Here is a 19,909-nt window from a genome sequence, read left to right as displayed (position 1 = left end):
TCTTGACTATTAGCTATAGCTGTAGATGGCACTCGTACTGGGGGCTATTTGTGCTATTGCGCATGTCAGTCCGTCTTTCAGATATAAACAGGAATTTCATGATCAGAGAAGTCCCAGCTAGCTAGATAAGAGAGTAAAACGTTGAACTCGGTAAGAAAACTACTTTCGACAGAAATGAGTCTGTGTCAGGAAAAGTACCTTATACCGAAGAAAGTATAGCTGTTGTATAACGTTACGTTAACTTGCTAGTTCGCTATATCCTATCTCAGCTAGGACCCACTAAATTAGCTAACCCTAGCTGGCTAGTGGAATAACAGCCTTTCAACCTGTAAACGTTAGGCCAGCGTCTTCCAAATTATCTACACGTAAATTCGCACATTCAGTAAGGGTTTATCTGTCACTTTAGGCTTGATTGACAATTTAGCTGTGTAGCTAGATAGCACGGCCGATGTTTTATAAACTCGGCTAGGTTGTGCTAGCTATATAGCTAGACCGCAAAGTAAGGTGTAGTTAGCTACCCTAACATGGGTGTAGATAGATAGTGATGTTTTCAGCCAGAAAGCCTTTATTCGTCGATTTACGATGTTGTCAGGTGTATTGTGTTCTAGTGAGATCAATCAGGAACTTGGCTCAGCATGGGCATCCAGATGTTCACCGAAATGCAGCTAATTAGCATTACACCGCGGTAAAGATAGCTTGTGGTTTAGCCATTCATGGTTCGTGACCTGAGTGCTTGCAAGATGACGATACCCGATTATTGTTGTTGTTTACACTAGAGAACTATTTCAAACAACAAACGTATTTTTATCCGTGTAGTTTAGATTCTGTGGGCATTACCTGATTCATTTAAATTAATGTTTGACATATTTGATATCTTATTACAGCTCATTGCATATGAAGTAGCTAAAATGCTATTTCAGTGAAGGGACCCAGCACTAAAATATTAATGCATAAAACGTCTAAGCAGCTTCATTTGGTAGATTAGTTATGACTCTAACCCTCTTTCAGTGACTCGAACTGACCATTTATTAAGTTATTAGTTAAATGTTATCCATAATCTCCTTGTTTTCTTAATTTGGATGGAATATTAGTGATATTATTTTTGGACCTTGATATGTTTACCATAGCTATTTGGGTTAGGTTTAAGATAGTTTGTAAGATCTCTGACAGGTGTTGTGTTGGCAGGTGTGATTATGGGGAAGGCATTGTCCCACTTGCCTAAACAGGCATGCCATGATGAGTGCCATGCTAGTCTGGCCTCCTCCCCAGAGTACAATGCCATGCAGAGTGAGGATAATAAGAATGGTGGTGATGTGTCACAGTTTCCTTATGTGGAGTTCACTGGTAGGGACAGTGTCACCTGCCCAACATGCCAAGGCACTGGGCGGATCCCAAGAGGTAAGCCTGTTAAAAATGTAAAATAAATAATTGATCTGCTGTTTTAAACAATGATTCATTAATGCTACATAACTGTTTTTATGCAGGTCAAGAAAATCAGCTGGTGGCTTTAATTCCATACAGTGATCAGAGATTGAGGCCAAGAAGAACGTAAGAAGAATCTCATTTGCTGCTCTGAACTCTGTTTGGTTCTTATACTTTTTCTTATAAATAAGATATAACTCTTACTAGGTGCTTTCAGATGGGTCCTTATCCTTGAGATGCCTTCCTAGTGCATCCTAGGTTCCCATTATTTTTAAAATGTTAATGTGAAGATAAAAATTTAAACTACCAAAAGAAGCATTGTATGAGGAAAGTTTAATTCTACCAAAGCAATTTTATATTTACTGGTCTGCATGTTTCTGTGTGAACTCCATGTCAAGATTGAGACATGTCTTTAGTCTTGATAATATGTGTATATTTCACAGGAAGTTATATGTGACAGCTTCAGTCATCGTGTGCCTGCTGCTCTCAGGGTTGGCAGTGTTCTTCCTCTTCCCTCGTTCCATTGATGTTACCTATGTGGGGGTGAAGTCTGTCTATGTTAGCTATGATCGGCCCAAACACATTGTGTATCTTAATATAACTGTAAGCACCTGTCAGCATTTTACGTTGAGTCTCTTCTCTGTTAGTGTTTTACGTGTTGCAAAATTAGTGTATTACTGTTTCTTTTGTAGAACACACTGAATATTACTAACAATAACTACTACTCAGTGGATGTTGCCAACATCACAGCACAGGTGCAATTCTCTAAGACTGTGATTGGAAAAACACGTGTCAACAATATTACTACCATTGGCCCCCTGGACATGAAGCAGGTTGGTCTGCTGTCTAGGACTACAGTGCCTTTTTTGTTTTTCTGTTATTGTGAACACATGTTTACTAAATTGAAGCTGTATCTTTATATCTTTTTAAGGTAATCCAGAGTCTATGCTTCATGCTGTTTTTTTCCCCTAGTTTTATAAGTCACCCACAAATGATTATTCTGTTACTAATATCTTATTCTCTTTCAGATTGATTACATGGTGCCCACTACTATAGCAGATGAAATGAGTTATATGTAGTAAGTATGTGACCTTTTAAATATCAAAACACATAATACTCTGGGACCAAAATTAATTCATCACAACCTGCACCCTGAAAAAAATCAAAGTGCACAACATTGTGGTCATGATGCAGTAAGTGTTCTACCATGAAGTATTGCATTTTCCTATAACAAACTGTCTTATGGCACATGTAGACAAATGATGGCAAGAAACTGAGTTGTTGTATACTGGCTTTGCAGGGTGACGGTTACCACGGTGTATTTTGGCCATGCTGAGCAGGTGTCTCAGGAGATATACCAGTATGTAGACTGTGGGGGCAACACTACCTTGCTGCATGAGTACAACCTAAGAACTCCTGGCTCAGACTAGAGCCTGAGTGAGTACTGCAATGCTTTTATTATTTTTGCCTCCAGTTACTGTAGCCTAGCCTTGTTTTCAGCCAGATTCAAGAGCCCACCACGTTCATCAATCAGGGTGTTTTCAGATCTTAACAGATGCACTTTATTTTGAGCTGTCCAAGAGTCTTGAACCCTTCAATGCATTACTGCTTGTTGTAGTAGTACAACTAAGCAACTCCAAACAACCACTCACAGCTATATGGGTATAGATAAGTCCCTTTGGACAAAATACTAAAGCCTATACTTAATGTCAGATGATGTTTATTTGAGGTTCCCTGTAAAAATGCTTGAATGTAGGTCACAAGTTTTTGTTATTCTTCTTTGTCTGTGCATGGCAGGGTAGACTGATGCTATAGGTCATATGAGTTTTGGCTCTTTTTCTTTATAAAATGTCACTTGCAGCATATATTTTAATGTAATGTCTAACTTTATTTATTAGAATAATGGTTTATGTTATGTTAGTTCCTCATCCCAAGGAGTTGGTGCAGTCTCAATGTCTGCATTACATGACAATATCCTCTAGAGGGTGATGGTGTGCACTTTGGGAAAGATTGTTCTCAGCTTCTTTGTACACTGTATTACCAATTTTGTTATTTTAGTTTATGAATCGTCAAAAATAGGTTAAAAATGTTATTAAATTGTACATGATTAAAGTCAGGGATCAAGATAATTTGGGATTGGCTGAATTAAATTAACAGAAATATGGGTGGTTTTCTTGTCAGTATTTCAAATCAAACATTTCAAAGTGATGCTTCAGATGCATTAAAGTACATACTTTCTGTGCTTTTCATTACTTATACAAACCAGTGTTATTTTCCCAGAAGAGAACTTTGATAATATCAATTTAATAAGGCATTTTTAACATTGTTTCTACATTATATGCAGATAGTGTGCTTGAAGGACTCTACTCCTTGGTGGGGGGAAATACTCATACACTAATACTCATACACTAATACTGACTTGAATCGACACTGAAACATTGTGTATATGTTTTATTGGACATGGCTTTAGTTTTGTTGACCTAAATATTCACATTGATTTCCTTTTGTTTAGACCCACTGAATATTCATTTCAAGTTTGGATAAAGAATGTGTTTGCCTTTTAATGTTGTTTTGAATATGTATGTTATGAATTTGTGTTATTTTCCATTAGCTAATAAGATGATTTATGAGGTAGTGTGGCATTATATTTAACAACTGTTTGACAATATATGTAAATACATCAGTTTTTACAAGATTGTAATCATTGCTGTATGTCTGATGCTGTATTTTAGCTTAGTTTTCAGAGTGCTAATAAAACATATTTCTAGATCAGGAAAGTAGACTTGTGTAAGCAAACACACATGCCCACAGTTTTGCTATGTGATCATCTGAAACCTATATTTTCTTTGCATGAATAAAGGTCTAAATCATGTCATGACTTTTACATCTAACTTTACCCCATCCATAGATGCATAGACAGATCGATAGAGCTGCTTAATTGATCTGTGAGGGAAAAGGTGTGTGTTGATGCAGCAAACATAAAGGGCTATGGAGTGCATGCATAATAGGACACAATTAAAACACAAAGTCCAAAGACTTCAGTACAAGTCTGTATGCAGACATGTTGCAAAAAGTGCCAGAGATGGACAAGGGTGGGAAAATAACATAAAGAACTGAATACTGGTTAAGCAATGTGATAGTCACGTTGGAAAATTTCAGATAGAACACTGTATGGTTTTAGTATTGAATGTCAGTTTTACATAAGCACTATAGATAAAATTATATCTATATATGGTATGGTTTGCCAGGGTCAAGATCAATATATGTGCCAGATGAATATATGTGACACTTTCTTCAAGAATGATGGAAATGCATCATAGGTGGCATTCTGCACTCTACTAAACATGGAGTTTTTGGTAGGCCAGAAAGAAAAGCATTACAGTGGTCTTGTGGAGAAAGAGAAAAACAAGCTGTTCACACAAACAAGCACACAAACACAAGCTGTTCACAGACAAACACAAACTCTTCCATCACTATTTGAAAAGACCTGGTTTAGCAGTATGATTGTATATGTATTACTGTGTAATCTGACATGGCCTTGATTTCCCCGCTCAGGAGTGCATGACAACCATGAGGATCAGTGTTAATTCAGTGCTAATTCAAGCCCTAAACTGCTATATTTGATTTGTATTACTAAGTCAGTACTTAGAGATTTTGCAGTTAAGCTAAACCTCTTAAAACTGTCATGTCGGTTTTACAGAGGATTATAAAGAACTGTATTAGTACAGGCTGAAAATGATACATCATCAGCAGATTGACCACAAGAGCATACAAAGCTCAGAGCTTTCTATTCCCCAGAGTAAGGGCTGTAATTATTATGCACACTGATTGTCCTGTAAACATGCCTTTTATATTGCATTATACCACATTAGTTTATAATAATAAGGGCTTTTCACTTGCCATAGCTTTTTTTTACCCCGCTTCCAGGAAAATGTGGTTTTTGATGTACAGTAATAAACACGCCCACTAGCTCTTTGCACTCATTAGAGGAGTGCTGTGTTGACACAGCTTCTATTGATTCACTTCTGTTAGGCAACAGAGCAGCAGTGTTTGGTTCTCCAGCCCCACTCTCCACACACCTAGCTTACACACTTCACTCAGCCATGGTTGTCTACCACAAAGAGTTTGAGCAAGCGGGTAAGACCACCGGTCTCCACATCTGGAGGATTGAAAGCTTGGAGATAGTGCCAGTGCCAGAAGGCCTTCATGGAAGCTTCTATGTGGGGGATGCCTACCTGATTCTCCGTACTGTAAAACAGAAGGACCTCTACTTCTATGACCTGCACTATTGGCTGGGTGAGCTAAAGAACATCAGTAGTGCAAAGCTAAATTGTAAAGAACTCTAAGAGAAAACGGAATACTGCTGAATTAACACAGAATATTAGGTGATTGCTGTAAGGCTTATGCTGTAAATATTTTTTTATAGAGGGCAATTTGGTCTATGCAAATTATGACAATGTAACCAGTAGAAATGTGTCATATTTATTTTGTTTATTATTTTTGCTGTTACATTTGACAAATTACATCTATTAAATTAATTTGAGGTAATTTGAAAATTTAAATGGCAAACCTGTGGAATCATTGGTGCTAAACAAATATTAGATCAATGGAAAAGTTACTTACATAATATTCCAACGTGGAATATTTAGAGAAGAAATATTTAAATATTTAATATTTACCTATTAAATAAAAAACAGGATGTACAGTTAAGAGTAGGAAGTGGCTCACTAATAGGTTAACAAAATGAGAGAAGTTACTTACAGAGCTTAAAAATCAGTTTTAAATGCTTGATGGCTATGTGGTTTTATTTGAACAATTTATTGCACCACATGCAACAGTAATGAATAATCTTTATGATATTTTTTATGGCATATTCTGTGGAGTACTTGCTGTTTGCAAATCAGCTGTGAGACTAGTACAACTGACAGTTTATTTAAACTAACTAAACAATGCCATAGAAATACAATCGCTGTTAAGTGTCATATTACCGCTAGGTTTCTGTGTGCCCAGCTTGCATAAAGTGGGAAGGATTAATGATGTTTAAGTGTAGGTCATGTCATCTAAATAAAATGTGCATAGGATGCCATGGACATCAGTTCCAGCCTGCCATACATTTATCTCCAGCTAAAATATATTTGGAGTGGAGTTATGATGCAATTTGAGGTCAATTAAGTTCAGGATTTTTCTCCTTCTTAACCATACTACATTGAATAGGAAGTCAATAGCACTGAGTTCTGTTGTCCTTGTCCTATCTTTGCCATTTACTCTGACTTCTTCCAAAATGCCTCCATTAAGAATTATTGACCACTGGGCATTTAAATAGACTCTTAATGTATTTTCTGCCTATCAAGCACTCATCTTAAGGATGCATTTACCCCAAAGAGCTAGCCACATAATTGAGAGGAACACAGGCAAGGCCTTTTATGATGAAACATGACAACCAGATGATCATCCTTGTAAATGTGTGTACTAAAAAGCTTAGCCTCAGCAAATGACTGCAAAGTGTAAAAGACGTGGCACATGTGACCGTTTACACAAAGGGTGTTAACATCCATGCTGCAATGTGAATAAACATTCTATTTTTATTTCACTACCATAAACTACAGCATGGTCACTGATGTGTATTCACATTATATATGATTTTGAGGAAACATGAATGTATTTTTTAATTGAATGATTTCTGTTTGTCTGTCTAACTTTTTTTTTTTTTTATGGTCTCGATCCAGGTAAAGAGTGCTCCCAGGATGAGAGTACCGCTGCTGCCATATTTGCAGTACAACTGGATGACTATCTGGGGGGTAAACCAGTTCAGTATCGTGAACTCCAGGGCTGTGAATCCACTGCTTTCACCAGCTATTTCAAAGGAGGGATCACATACAAAGTAAAAAACATCTCTCTGGAAAGGATCGTTTTTGTTGTTTCCTTGTCCTATATTTTTGGCTTCTAATTTTTGCTGTTCAGGACTGAAGTCAGGACACTGGTCCAAGAGAAACAGATGCGTGCCCTCCCACCTTTTCCATTTCCACAACAGGTTCTACTGTAAAGTCAAGGTAAAAAAACAAGGTTTGTTCCTTTACCTCTCCAGGCAGGGGGTGTGGCGTCTGGTTTCAAACATGTGGTCACCAACGAGCTCAGCGCCCAGCGGCTGTTCCACATCAAGGGCCGGCGGGTGGTCAGGGCCACAGAGGTGCCACTGGACTGGACCAGCTTCAACAAGGGTGACTGCTTTATAGTGGACCTGGGTGCGGTAAGGGCCACCGAAAACATGATCCTTTGTAAACATCTTATAAACATCTTACTAAGAGGTATTATGTTTTGCTTGTGACCTTGACTTCAATCAGTTTTCTTTGCTCTTTATCTTAATGTGATTTCATCATTCATCCTGTTTTATAAAATGCAAATTCTATAATTCCCTACTACAGAATGCAAGTGGAAACATTAATCATGTCCTATTTAATGTGTTCATGTACTAGTAGCGCAAAACACATACAAGATCTCCTACACAGAGTTTGCATACCAAATGTTTGCTGTGCATGTACACCATGTGGGAATGATAATTAGTTTAGTCTGACGTTACATGCTCTTGAGAAAATTCAAAGAATTTTACATCACAGATCATGAGATCCTTATTCACCAGCATGATGCATAAGACAGCTGATAAAACATTATTATTTTTTTTATTTCACCTTAACAATCTGCCTTCCTTGTTGGAAGCTGTATAGCAATAAAGCTTCTTGAATGAAGTTTGAGATATGATATCTTTCAAAGATGACCTTGATACATGAATTATAATTTGGAAATATTAATAACTCAAACATAACGAAGTAAAAGCCACAATGAAATAATGTATTGATAAAACAGGATAAACAACAATACTGAAGAAACGTGGCTTGCAAGTACTCTTACCTAGTCTTACCTAGCACAACCCCCCCCCCTCTCTCACTCACTCTCTCTCTCTCTCTCTCTCTCTCTCTCTCCTTGCTTTCTGTTTCGGACACTTATTGTCTCCAGGTTATCTACCAGTGGTGTGGCTCAATGTGCAACAAGTTTGAACGGCTGAAAGCAGCCCAGATGGCTGTTGGTATCCGTGACAACGAGCGCAATGGCAGGGCACAACTGGTGGTTGTGGAAGATGGAAGTGAACCCAGTGAATTGAACAAGGTAATACTGCTAACCACCCAAATCATGGCTGCTCTCTCAGGAGGAGCTGGTTGTTGTCCCCCTGCATGCAGCTTAATATAAACAGGACATAAAAGAGGCTCATAGAAGAACGTGTTATTGTACACTCTTTGGGTTTTTGCATGTGGTGTAGGCTATTTATTTTTAGGCAGTGGATGTTACATTGCTAAACCACTGAACAGATGTTCTTTCTGCAGCTGTGGTCTTGTTTGTTGGTGGTAAACTTTCTGCATGTCAGTTTAAGCATTTGCATTGTCACTTGTTTTTTTTTTGCAGGTTCTTGGTGATAAACCAGAACTACCAGATGGTGAGGATAATGATGACACTGTAGCTGATGTATCTAACAGAAAAATGGCAAAACTTTACATGGTGAGAAAACACATACACAGGACGAAGGAACAGATGCACACTGTATGCACTCACAAAGCACAAATGTAAACACAACAAAGAACCCCCCCCAACTCCCCCCCAAAAAAAACAAGATAAGAAAAAAAAAATGCTTCTTTTATTAGGTGTCTGATGCAACTGGAAAAATGCAAGTGTCTGTCGTGTCAGAGGAGAATCCCTTCTCTAAGAGTCACCTGTTGTCTGATGAGTGCTTCATTTTGGATTATGGCAAGAGCAAGATGATCTTTGTGTGGAAAGGTACACACAACCTACCAAGTATTCTTTATGGCAGTATCCCTTAGCCTAAGGCTGTCAAGGAGCTGAAGATGTGGTTAGCCCCAATTTCCTTTGGCAAAAATGAAGTCCTAGAACCTCTCAAATACGGATGAATATAAGCCAACATTTCCTTCATAAGAGCATCGAAGACAGTAGCATCTGACAGATCAATTAATCCAAAGATTTTTTTATTAAACAATAGAGACTTTTTTTTAGAGGTTTGTGGATAAATGGATTTGGGTGCCAAAGGCTATTTTTGGTGTAGGACCTCAGTGTTCTTATGGCTTTTCCTTATTTACAATGCACTATGTGACCCAGGACGCAACGCAAACCCCAGTGAGAGAAAAGAAGCCATGAAGACAGCTGAGGGCTTTATCCAGCAGATGGGCTATCCTGCAAACACTCAGGTTCACACTTCATATTATTTTAACAATTGCTAAATCATTCAAATATGATGATGCAAAAGAGCTTCAGGCACAAAACATTAAAAAAACAAAAACAATTATACAGTCAGCCATGTGTTCTCTACACCTCTTTGTAGCACCACTGGAACATATTTGGAATGATCAAAGTCCTCTGACCTCATACACAGATTCAGGTGCTTCCAGAGGGAGGGGAGACTCCTATATTTAAGCAGTTCTTTAGAGACTGGAAGGAGAAGGATCAGAGTCAGGGCCTGGGCAGGGTCTTTGTCACGGAGCGGATTGCTAGGATCCAGCAGGTGGACTTTGATACTTCCAAGCTTCATGAATCCCAGCAGATGGTAACCCAGTACAGCATGGTGGATGATGGCACTGGAGGAACACAGGTGAGTCACATAATAGCCATAATAAATATAAATGCTGTTTATAAAGTCTTTTTTATTGTCTGTGTGTATTTGTGTTCATGTTTGTTTATGAGTGAAGCCTGCGTGCTATACACATATACACACACACACGTGCGGACACCACCACTCAGGATGGTGAGATGGGTGCCATACCAGAGCGCTGGCGCGTTTGTGTGGTGGACAGGGCACATGATTGCTGCAGATAAGACCTCAGTTTGAGACTGAGTGTGGTTGCACCCCTCAGCCTTTGCTACACATAGTGTTGTACTGTAGGGGCTGTGAGGGCTGGTTTTGTACTGGTGAAACTGTGAGGGGTGCTGTTGTACAGGTAGGACTGTGATGGGTGGTGCTGTAGTATAGGGACTGTGATGGGTGGTGTTCTATGTGTGGGGCTGTGAGGGGTGGTGTTGTCAGTAGGGGCTATGGGGGTAGTGTAAATCTGTACTGGTGGGGCTGTGAAGGTGGTGGTGTAGCAGTGGTGTTATAAGGTGTAGTGTTGTATTGGTGAGGCTGTGAGGTCCGATATTATATTGGACTTACTGTTACTATAGAACCTGGTCCTGTAATTTTAAAACACCCATGACACAGTGTTTAATTTATTCATGCACAGCTATCAGAAGTATTATGATAGCGGTTTCCACATGTCTCCAGGGGTCGGACTGAAGAAGTTTGAGGGTCTTACTGCCATGCAGCAATATCAGTTATTATCATGCATGGTTATCTAAACAAAATATTTTTATTTCTAAATGTGATGTGAATGCAGAAATTTTACAAAATGTTATAATTGTGAATAAACATTTCACTGAAAGGGCTAGAGTGCATTTTTATTGCATGAATTGTCAAAGGAAGGATGCAGTTGTGACAGCTCTAGGGTCTCTAGGGGGGTCCACTATGCACCAGGTGTGTAGTCAATGATTAGTGACTAGAGTGATCTAACATCCTTCATTGAGTATAATGATATTTATGAATATTTATCTGTATTTAACTTACCAAAAGGAATAGGTTCAGAATGTAAGTCTAACAGTGTTTTTAGAGTATGTTGCTCTTGTTTATTTCTTTCAGATTTGGAGGGTAGAAACTGGAAGTAAAGGAGAAAGCAAAGTCCCTATAGACCCAAAGACATATGGGCAGTTCTATGGTGGGGACTGCTATATCATTTTATACACATACAAAAGAGGACAAATCATCTACACATGGTAAGATTCACGCTAGATTCAGGTGAAGGTCGTCTCACAGTTTTTATCTGTCTATGACTATATTTAAATGATGCGATCAGTGCTTTGTCCTAACTGTGAATGGGACTGGCTCCTTAGGCAGGGCTCCAGCAGCACGATAGATGAGCTAACAGCGTCCGCCTTCCTTACTGTTGAACTGGACCGATCACTGGGTGGAAATGCTGTCCAGGTACCTGCTGTGGCCAAACACATAAAAGAGTGTACAATAAAGGCTGTTCAGATTTATTCACTACTATACTGTGAAACTGAAGTAATGAATATACAGAGCAAAGGTTTAAGGCCAGATATAGTAAAGAGTGTAACATTTTTAATGATAAGGCAGTTTAAGTCATTAGTTATTAAAACAACCACACTACTGAGATTAAAAACATTTAAATTTATATAACATACAAAGTTAAAGTGATACTAGTGTTACCACCAGTGATATTTGTCTTACTAGACTAGGGTTGTTTTCAGTGAAATTTGGATGAAAAATGGATGTGAGGTAAATACTGTGAAACATTCCTCATATTGTAAAACATACTGGTGGATGTTTGGGTGTGGTAATCAAAAAGAAGAAAACAGAAAGTGTGTGCTAATTTCTCAAACTGTGACTAGAAACTGTGTGCATATGACCTTATCCTGTACAAGCTGCATATATTTATCAATCTGTCAGTATAGGTGTTCCCTGGGAAACTAACCTTTGTTGTTAGCACCTTGAACTTCCTAGAGCTATGTCTAGAATTTCCTGTAATGATCACATGACCAATATTTAGGTGCGTGTAACCCAGGGGAAGGAGCCAGCACATCTTCTGTGTCTGTTCAAAGCCAACCCTCTGGTTGTGTACAAGCATGGTACATCCAGACAAGGAGGGCAGTCACCTCCATCCCCAGTCCGTTTCTTTCAAGTGCGCAGAAACTTTGGTACCATCACACGCATCTCTGAGGTGAGCTGGAACCGGCTAGCAGAGGCATGCAAAACCCAGGGCTCCACTTCATCAATCCATTTTTGCATACATGCTTCTAACAGGTTGATGCCAAAGCATCCAGTCTGAACTCCAATGATGCCTACCTGCTGACAGTACCTGAGGGGCAAGGGTATATGTGGGAGGGGAAGGGTGCCAGTGAAGAAGAGTTACGAGGTGCAAGATACATGAGTGAACTACTGCAGTGTAAGACCCAGCACATCATGGAAGGACAGGAGCCTGGTATGAGACAGCTTCAGCTAACTGTTCACTTCAATAGAAGGGTCTGGAAAGACTCTTTCTTACCACGAGCATATTAAATCTCCAGGCCCTAAAGCTTTGTGTGAAATGCATGAATGTTATTTATCCATTTAAAGAGCTCTTCTGGGATACTTTGGGTGGAAAGACTGAGTATCAGACATCAGAGCGGCTAGAGAGCAAAAGCATCACACACCCACCGCGACTGTTTGCCTGCTCCAACAAAACTGGTCGATTCATCGTGAGTATTAAGTCGTCACTCTCAAAAGCCCAAGCACAATAACAAATTTCAGAAAGCATCTGAAATAAAAAATTGTTTTTGCTCTGTATGAGATGAACCAACAAATTATAACTTTGTTTATAGTCATGCATTTTAGTGCACCAAAAGAACTTGGACAATTATGTTCAATTGGCTTGGTGCGATAACATCTTGAAATATATGAAACCAACACTTTCAGATGATTAAATACTGCATGCATGTCATTCCTGCTTCAGGCCCATTTCTTTGCTTGACTGACTGGTCAGTTTCATGATCTGACCTAACAAGGACCATTCCTTAGCACAGGGTCTAAGACGCAGCATTATTTCAATCATATCTGTCTATTTCTAGACAAGATGAACTAAGTATGGCTGTTTTGAAAAAACACTTTTGAAACATCACAAATAGCAGTCTATTTGATTGATCTTATGAATGACATTTTTTATAATTTCAAAATAAAATTTAGAAATAAAACATGCCACAATCTGTATTTTAATAAGTCTCGACTCATAAATACTCTCATTTTGTTAGAAACAATTAAAACATCCACTCTATGGTTTCTGTTCAGATCGAAGAGGTGCCTGGTGAGTTCACCCAGGATGACCTGGCAGAGGATGATGTCATGCTGATGGATGTCTGGGATCAGGTAGAGAAGATGAATTCTTAAAAGTAATGCATGCTCATATATATAAGCATGACATAACAGTAAGCTGGCTGTGTGTAATAAAGCAGATCAATTATGCAGTACCATGCAGAGACACCCATCATAGAGATTCCTGTGTCTATAATGTAATATGGAAATGCAATGCAGCAACATTTTGGTTTGAACTCCTAGGTTTTTATCTGGATTGGAAAGGATGCCAATGAAGTGGAAAGAACCGAGTCTGTAAAATCTGGTAAAAAACTTGTACATATTCATTGTGAGCATTACCAAATTATGCCTTGATAATATGATTAATATCATTTCATGCATGTCCACTGACAGTACCACAACAGTAAGTTCCACCCTCTCCAAGATCACTTTTAATCAAAGCTGCACCTATTTAAATGAGATAAGATAATATAACACTTTATTCATGCTGAAGGAAATTGTAGCATCATAGTAGTGTACAAATTGCACAAGTGAAGACATACATGAAATCAGAATAAATAAATAAAATGGGGCATGGTTGTAGAAATGAGCTGCAGAAGTATAAAAGTGCAGGACTGCAGAAGTGAGTTACCAAAGTACAAAGGGCAGGATTGTAGAAGTGAGTTACAGAAGTATAAAGGTGCTGTACAGATAATTATAAACCTTGATATAATAGTTGGCAGGGTCTATATACAAATATAAATTATGTACATGACAAGCAAGTACAGCCATGGAAGGTGTTACTAGGACTGCAAACATCAGTATTGCGCTAAGGAGGTATTGCACTTAGAAACATATTAAGTGGTAAACATATGTGATAAAACATAAGAGACAAATGTCTATGTACATAATATAAACTAGACCTGCAAATTGATTATTGCACTAATGGAGTGTATAGGACATGAGACTGTCAGTAAAAATATTAACAATAGGACAGTGACAAAATGGGTCAGAGTAGAGAGTAGAAATAAAGTGTAGAAATAAAGTGAATTTAGTAGCAGGTCAGATAAGGTAACAGTGAATATGAGTGCAACATAATAGTATAAATGATATACTACTCATTGTAGATCTCACAGTGCTCTTTCACACAGCACAGCTGTATCAGTGTCCTGCTGAATGTGCTTCTCCGTTTGCCCACTATAGTGTACAGGGGGTGTGATGCATTGTTCATGATGGCCAGCGGTCCGTTTTTTGCCACAACCTCCAGTGTCCAGTTTGACTCATAAAACAGAGGGATGAATAAGAGGATAGAAAGTGTAGAGAGATGAGTACTGTCAGTACAAAGTACAGTTTGGTGACTGGTTGTTGTAGTTCAATCAATACAGCAAATTTAGTTATTCTATCTTTACAACTGAAGGCATTAAAAATGGATTTCTATGGGAGGATGGAGGGATAAAAAAGAAAGAATAAGAGTGAATGAAGAAAATTAAAAGATGCATGGTGATGGAACAAATGCATGATTAAGACATGGAGTTAGAAAGCAGTGAAAAATGAAGTCAATGAAAAGTGAAGGATGAAATGAAGGGATAAATGATAGAGGTGTAAAAAGTAGATGAATAATTTCTATCACTCCTAAATTTAGGCACAGCGAATTTGGTGATTTTATCTTGAAATCTGTCAAAATGAAAGGAGTTTGAAAAAATTGAAAATTGCCCCATGAAAGTCTATGGGAAAAGTGGTCAGCTGGAGAGATAAAAAAAAAGAGGGATTGAAGTGATGGATCATTCTAAAATGCACAAACAACTCTTTCGGTTATAGCACAAAAGTTTGGTGGTCCTAGCTTTAAAACTGTAGATGAAGTAGCATTCTAATTTTGGCAAAGATTTTAAAAAAAACTTAACATTTTAATTGCCATGAAATGGTATACTTCATTTAGAAGTGTTATTTAAATTAAAATGTATTTCCCAAAGTGGATTAATGTTTCATGTGATAATGTAAGAATAGTGTCAAATTGATTAAATAAAAATCTCTGACCCCAGTTTATAATTCACCTAATATACATTTACACTCAGTAACATTTCGTTTGAAACGTACTTATCCAACTCATCACCACGCTAGAAAGATGGTAAAATTCAAGTGGAATAGTCACTGGGTTGCATAACTAAAAAAGGTGGAGTAGGTTTTCCTCTATCCTCACGTGAGTAACGTCATATATAATTAAAAAAGTGTCAAGTTACGTTACACCAAACCTCAATATTGCTATCAACAAAAAAAATTAACGTCATAACTTTATCTAGTTTCTTAACATGCTTACTTGCCAACAACTATACTGCGCTTTTTGATTATAGCGACTTCAATGTGATAGAAGCCATATTATTAATGTACAGAATGCCATGTTGCTGTTATTACCACTAGATGGGAACACAAGAGAATTGAAGCAGGCAATAGGACAGTGAAGCAAAAATTAAATTTATATGAAAAATAAAGACAACAAACAATAGTACACCAATTTACATAATGACAACAGATGTGTATAACAGACAAGATATACTGTGCAAAACAATTTTGCTTTGTCTATTATTTAGAGCTTCAAATACTGCATATTTGGAACTGAATAGACATTTAATAGGATTTTGCCATTATATTACTCCAAGTTCCTACAGTAAAAATACTCGAAAGTCATAAAAAAGCTTCAAGTATTAATATATGGTGAACTGAACAGACATTTTTCAGGATTTTGCCATTTTATTACTCCAAATTCCTAGAGTAAAAATGACTCAATGTCATACCATGGGTACATGAGAAAGTATATTTCCAGAATATAGTGGAGTGATCCAATAACAATTTGATTTGTGTATAGTTTCAAGTAGTGATATATACAGTATACAGAATGGACATCTAACAGGATTTTGCTACCTTATTACTCCAAATTCCTACAGTAAAAATGACTGAATCCTACCATATGTGCAAGAGTAAGTGTACTTCAAGAATCTTGTGGATGGATCTGATAATTTGATTTGTATAATTTATAGCTTCGTGCTTCAAATTTTGCATAAATGGAACCAGACACTGTATATCATAACAGTGAAATTCGCCAAACTCTACCCACCCACACTTTTAGCCCGTGATGTCTTTATACCGCTTAATTCGTCGCACGTAAATACACTCGCTCATGACGAACGGGGGTTCCCCACTCCTTAATTACATGGGTTCTGTGCATGCGCCTTTCCCTCAGTCACTCAATCATATTCCGTTTTCACTATATCGCATAGAGGTCCAAAACTCATCGTAGTTTGTGAACAGGTAGCAGTTTTGAAGTGCATTTGCATACATTAGGACTAAATATGTTTTTAAAACAGATTATCTTTCACAAACTTAGTACTTATATGTTTATCACAATATTCCTATATAATGTACCATGATAGGGTAATAAAGCTCTTAGAAAAATTAATTATTCAGAAATGCTTAATATTGGAATTATAATGATAAAAGTATTATATCTATTCTTGATGGTTATTCCCAAATGTTATGACATAGCAAACATTTTTAGATACACTGGGCTACTGATTTACACTGTGGCCTAAAGGTGAGTTCTTAAGGCCATCACTGAAGGAATACTCATAGAACCTTAGAGAACGACATTTTCATTCTCAGTCAAAAGGGAAAAAGGTGATATTATGCAAGACAAATAATTTATGAATATAGACAGTATTTCATCATAACACAAACTTGCACAGTAAGAAAAGCACATACCCATGTTCTCATAAATATCTTATATGCTGATTGGTGTCTCAACATGAGAACTTTGTTCTTATTAACCTGTGGTCTCTTGTTAAAAAGATGAATTAGTAAAAGTTTTCTGTGGAATAATGTAGACTTTGCTGTGTCAGAGATGTGGATTACTCAGGACTACACTGAGGTTTTGTACCAAATGGATGGCAAGCCACATTATTCAAAAGTATGTACAGATGGTATCGAAGGACTTTACATGTGATCTCAGAAAATTTAATTGAAAATGACATAACTTCCATCTTTGACCCGTTCCAATTTGGTAGCAGACTGAGAAGATACACCTGATATTAAGATTGTTATTGGGGCTAGGATGATCTTACAGGGGTGTAACTCAAGATGCATTAACAGATCAGTTGTGCTGCCAGGCTTTCAGTTTGGAAATATGTGGAGGATTGACATCTTTTCATTGTATGCCATGCTTACAAGATAACATCTGCTAAGACAGTTTTAATGAGTGGTTTACTGTGTCAGTAGCAGACAAATGGCATTAAATCCATCTCGGTGAAAAACTACGGTGACATTTATGAACCCCCCCACCCCCACCCCCACCCCCCAATAAAAAAAATGTCTCTGGTCAGTACTAGGAGTCCAGATACAGTCAGATCTGTAGAGGGATTCATATACTAATACCACAGTCAACGCAATAAGCACCAACCGACTCGTCTGGTAGAATCTGAGAAGGTCTGACAAAATAAATAAATAAAAGTTACACCCATCCTGCACTAGAATATGCTAGTGGGACATGCTGGTCTGACACACACCCTGTCACATCAGATAGGGGAGGTTCAGAAACATGCTTAGCAAGGTATATTCTAGTCGCTGGGAGGCTCTCAAAAACTCCTATTTCACCCATTCTTGAGGAAAGAAGAAATACTTTAAGGACTTTTCCATTAATTTGTTAAATTGTCTATTTAGAATCCCAGAGCTCAGATATCTATATGACAAATCAGGGGGCCCTAAATAAATACATATGAAAGATGGGACACTACGCATTCCTTTCTTTACAAGACAGGAATACAACTTTGTTATGAACGGTGTAATTTTAACAAATATATTGTTGCAGTTCTGCTCTAGAGTTTAGTATTTTCTATTGTTAGTTATTATTTTTATTCAAAATACATTGCTCACATATTTCCATGTGGTGAAGTAACTGTAAAATAAACAAAGCTGTTTTTCTGGATTAAGAGGATTACTAATCCAGAAATAAAGACAGTCACAGTTTGTTTGCCTCAGATGTGTATTGGAACAACACAGACTATGAAGCATAGAATTACAGAGGAAAAAATAGTGAATGCTGTCTCACAGTGATAATTTATTCCTTTACAGCAAAGATGTATATTGACACAGACCCATCAGGACGGGACAAAGGAACCCCTGTGGTGATAGTGAAGCAGGGACATGAGCCACCTACATTCACGGGCTGGTTCCTGGGGTGGGATTCCTCCAAGTGGGACACTGACCCTGTAAACAAAGCAGTGAAGACACTGAATGTCAGCTAATGGCTTTGGGGACCACATTGAGCTTGTGGAAAAATGGAGAAAAATTTGTTTGCATGAGATGCATTTCGTTATGATGCTTCAGCTTGATTGCCAATCTTATTTCATTTTTCATTTCAGAAACCTGTAATATATCATACTGTGATTGATATACATTATATGGCCAAAGGTATGTTGACATCCATCCTTATTGTGTTTCAGACACAACATTTTATGACAGTTGTATAAAATCAAGTGTACAGTCATGCAATCTACATAGACAAACATTGGCAGTAGATTGGGGCATACTAAAGATCTTAGAGACTTTGTTGTCACATTTGCCACAACTCAATTATTAAAATTTCTGCCCTGCTAGATCTGATCCAGTCAACTGTAAAAGCTATTATTTGAAATGGGAGCATTTAGGAGCAATGACAGCCATGAAGCAGTTGACCAGGCAAACTTTCAGAGCTGAAATGTGTAGCACATAAAATTAACCAAATCTCTGCTTCATCACTCACTACAGAGTTCCACACTGCTTGTGGAAACCAGTAAAAAAACTATCTTGGGAGTTTGAAGAAGTAGGTTTCCATGGCTGAAGAGTTTTACTTAAGCCTAAGATCACCAATTCTACTTTCCAAATGTCAGTACAAGTAGTGTAACCACTACTGGCCTCTGGAGCAGAGGAGTCATATTCTTTGGAGTAATCGATCACATTAGTTGGCTGTCTGAATGAGAAATATAGGTTTGCCAGGAGAATGCCCACATATGTTTGGCCATAAAATCTAGTCACTATAAAGATAGTTGCTATGTTAACTGTTAACTGTATATGGAACTATATAGAGCTTTTGCTTTTTATGTCCTTTTTAAAAGCAGTTTCCACATTGTATTGAATTTGAATGCCTATTTCCTTCGTTGTATTACTTTGTATGTGTCCTCAAAACACAAATGATAAAATTTTATTATGCTTCTTGGTACAATCTACAGCGGAGGAGATTATCCGTTTTCTATCACTCGCACTTTCTTTGATGCTGAATAGACACCTCCGTGAGTAACGTAGGCGTGTCAGTTTTATCCGGAAACAAATCGAGGCCTACGTTAAATCCAGCTTTAGCTACAGGCTCTTAAATCCATAAACCGATAATGGACTGGCCGGCTCCACGTGGAATCTCATGAAACACTGCGCTGCAGTTAACGACCGCGCGAGGGCGAAGGTGTGAAAGAAACGACTCAAGAGGTAAAACGCCTAGATTAATTCTGTGTTCAGATCAACCCTGTTTAAACG

The 19,909-nt window shown here is 37.9% G+C and overlaps 2 protein-coding genes across 3 annotated transcripts; both read left to right on the top strand.

Moving 5' to 3' along the window:
* The first annotated feature begins 44 nt into the window (after window positions 1-44).
* tmem106bb (transmembrane protein 106Bb) lies at window positions 45-4,300 on the top strand. 2 transcript variants are annotated; one of them, XR_003410378.2, is made up of 8 exons: window positions 45-150; window positions 1,186-1,398; window positions 1,485-1,548; window positions 1,866-2,025; window positions 2,115-2,255; window positions 2,451-2,500; window positions 2,723-2,859; window positions 3,935-4,300. XR_003410378.2 is itself a non-coding variant. In XM_027006337.2 (7 exons), coding segments are annotated over exons 2-7 (621 nt in total). In that variant the 5' UTR covers window positions 45-150; window positions 1,186-1,193; the 3' UTR covers window positions 2,724-4,297. The 2 variants fall into 2 exon arrangements, 1 of the variants encoding a protein (XP_026862138.1); XM_027006337.2 differs by having other exon boundaries at window positions 2,723-4,297.
* Window positions 2,772-19,613, top strand: scin (scinderin). The gene is made up of 17 exons (XM_027006336.2): window positions 2,772-2,859; window positions 5,455-5,718; window positions 7,149-7,303; window positions 7,508-7,669; window positions 8,434-8,583; window positions 8,878-8,970; window positions 9,114-9,246; window positions 9,583-9,671; window positions 9,857-10,072; window positions 11,153-11,286; window positions 11,404-11,494; window positions 12,081-12,251; window positions 12,335-12,512; window positions 12,647-12,768; window positions 13,355-13,432; window positions 13,622-13,682; window positions 18,476-19,613. Exons 2-17 carry the CDS (start codon window positions 5,526-5,528, stop codon window positions 18,646-18,648), a joined length of 2,199 nt encoding a protein of 732 aa, XP_026862137.2. The 5' UTR covers window positions 2,772-2,859; window positions 5,455-5,525; the 3' UTR covers window positions 18,649-19,613.
* The last annotated feature ends 296 nt before the right edge of the window (window positions 19,614-19,909 follow it).

Source organism: Electrophorus electricus, chromosome 8 (genome assembly GCF_013358815.1).
Source record: "Electrophorus electricus isolate fEleEle1 chromosome 8, fEleEle1.pri, whole genome shotgun sequence".
Lineage (NCBI taxonomy): Eukaryota > Metazoa > Chordata > Actinopteri > Gymnotiformes > Gymnotidae > Electrophorus > Electrophorus electricus.
Note: the sequence above shows the minus strand (reverse complement) of the source record. Positions and strands in the feature narration are given on the sequence as shown.

Excerpts from the sequence above, each read along its gene's own strand:
- tmem106bb (XM_027006337.2), top strand. The coding sequence starts at position 1,194 with ATGGGGAAGGCATTGTCCCACTTGCCTAAACAGGCATGCCATGATGAG. Across the intron at positions 1,549-1,865 it reads AGATTGAGGCCAAGAAGAAC|GAAGTTATATGTGACAGCTT; the intron begins GTAAGAAGAATC and ends TATATTTCACAG. Across the intron at positions 2,026-2,114 it reads TTGTGTATCTTAATATAACT|AACACACTGAATATTACTAA; the intron begins GTAAGCACCTGT and ends TTTCTTTTGTAG.
- scin (XM_027006336.2), top strand. The coding sequence starts at position 5,526 with ATGGTTGTCTACCACAAAGAGTTTGAGCAAGCGGGTAAGACCACCGGT. Across the intron at positions 7,670-8,433 it reads TTATAGTGGACCTGGGTGCG|GTTATCTACCAGTGGTGTGG; the intron begins GTAAGGGCCACC and ends TATTGTCTCCAG. Across the intron at positions 8,971-9,113 it reads AAATGGCAAAACTTTACATG|GTGTCTGATGCAACTGGAAA; the intron begins GTGAGAAAACAC and ends TTCTTTTATTAG.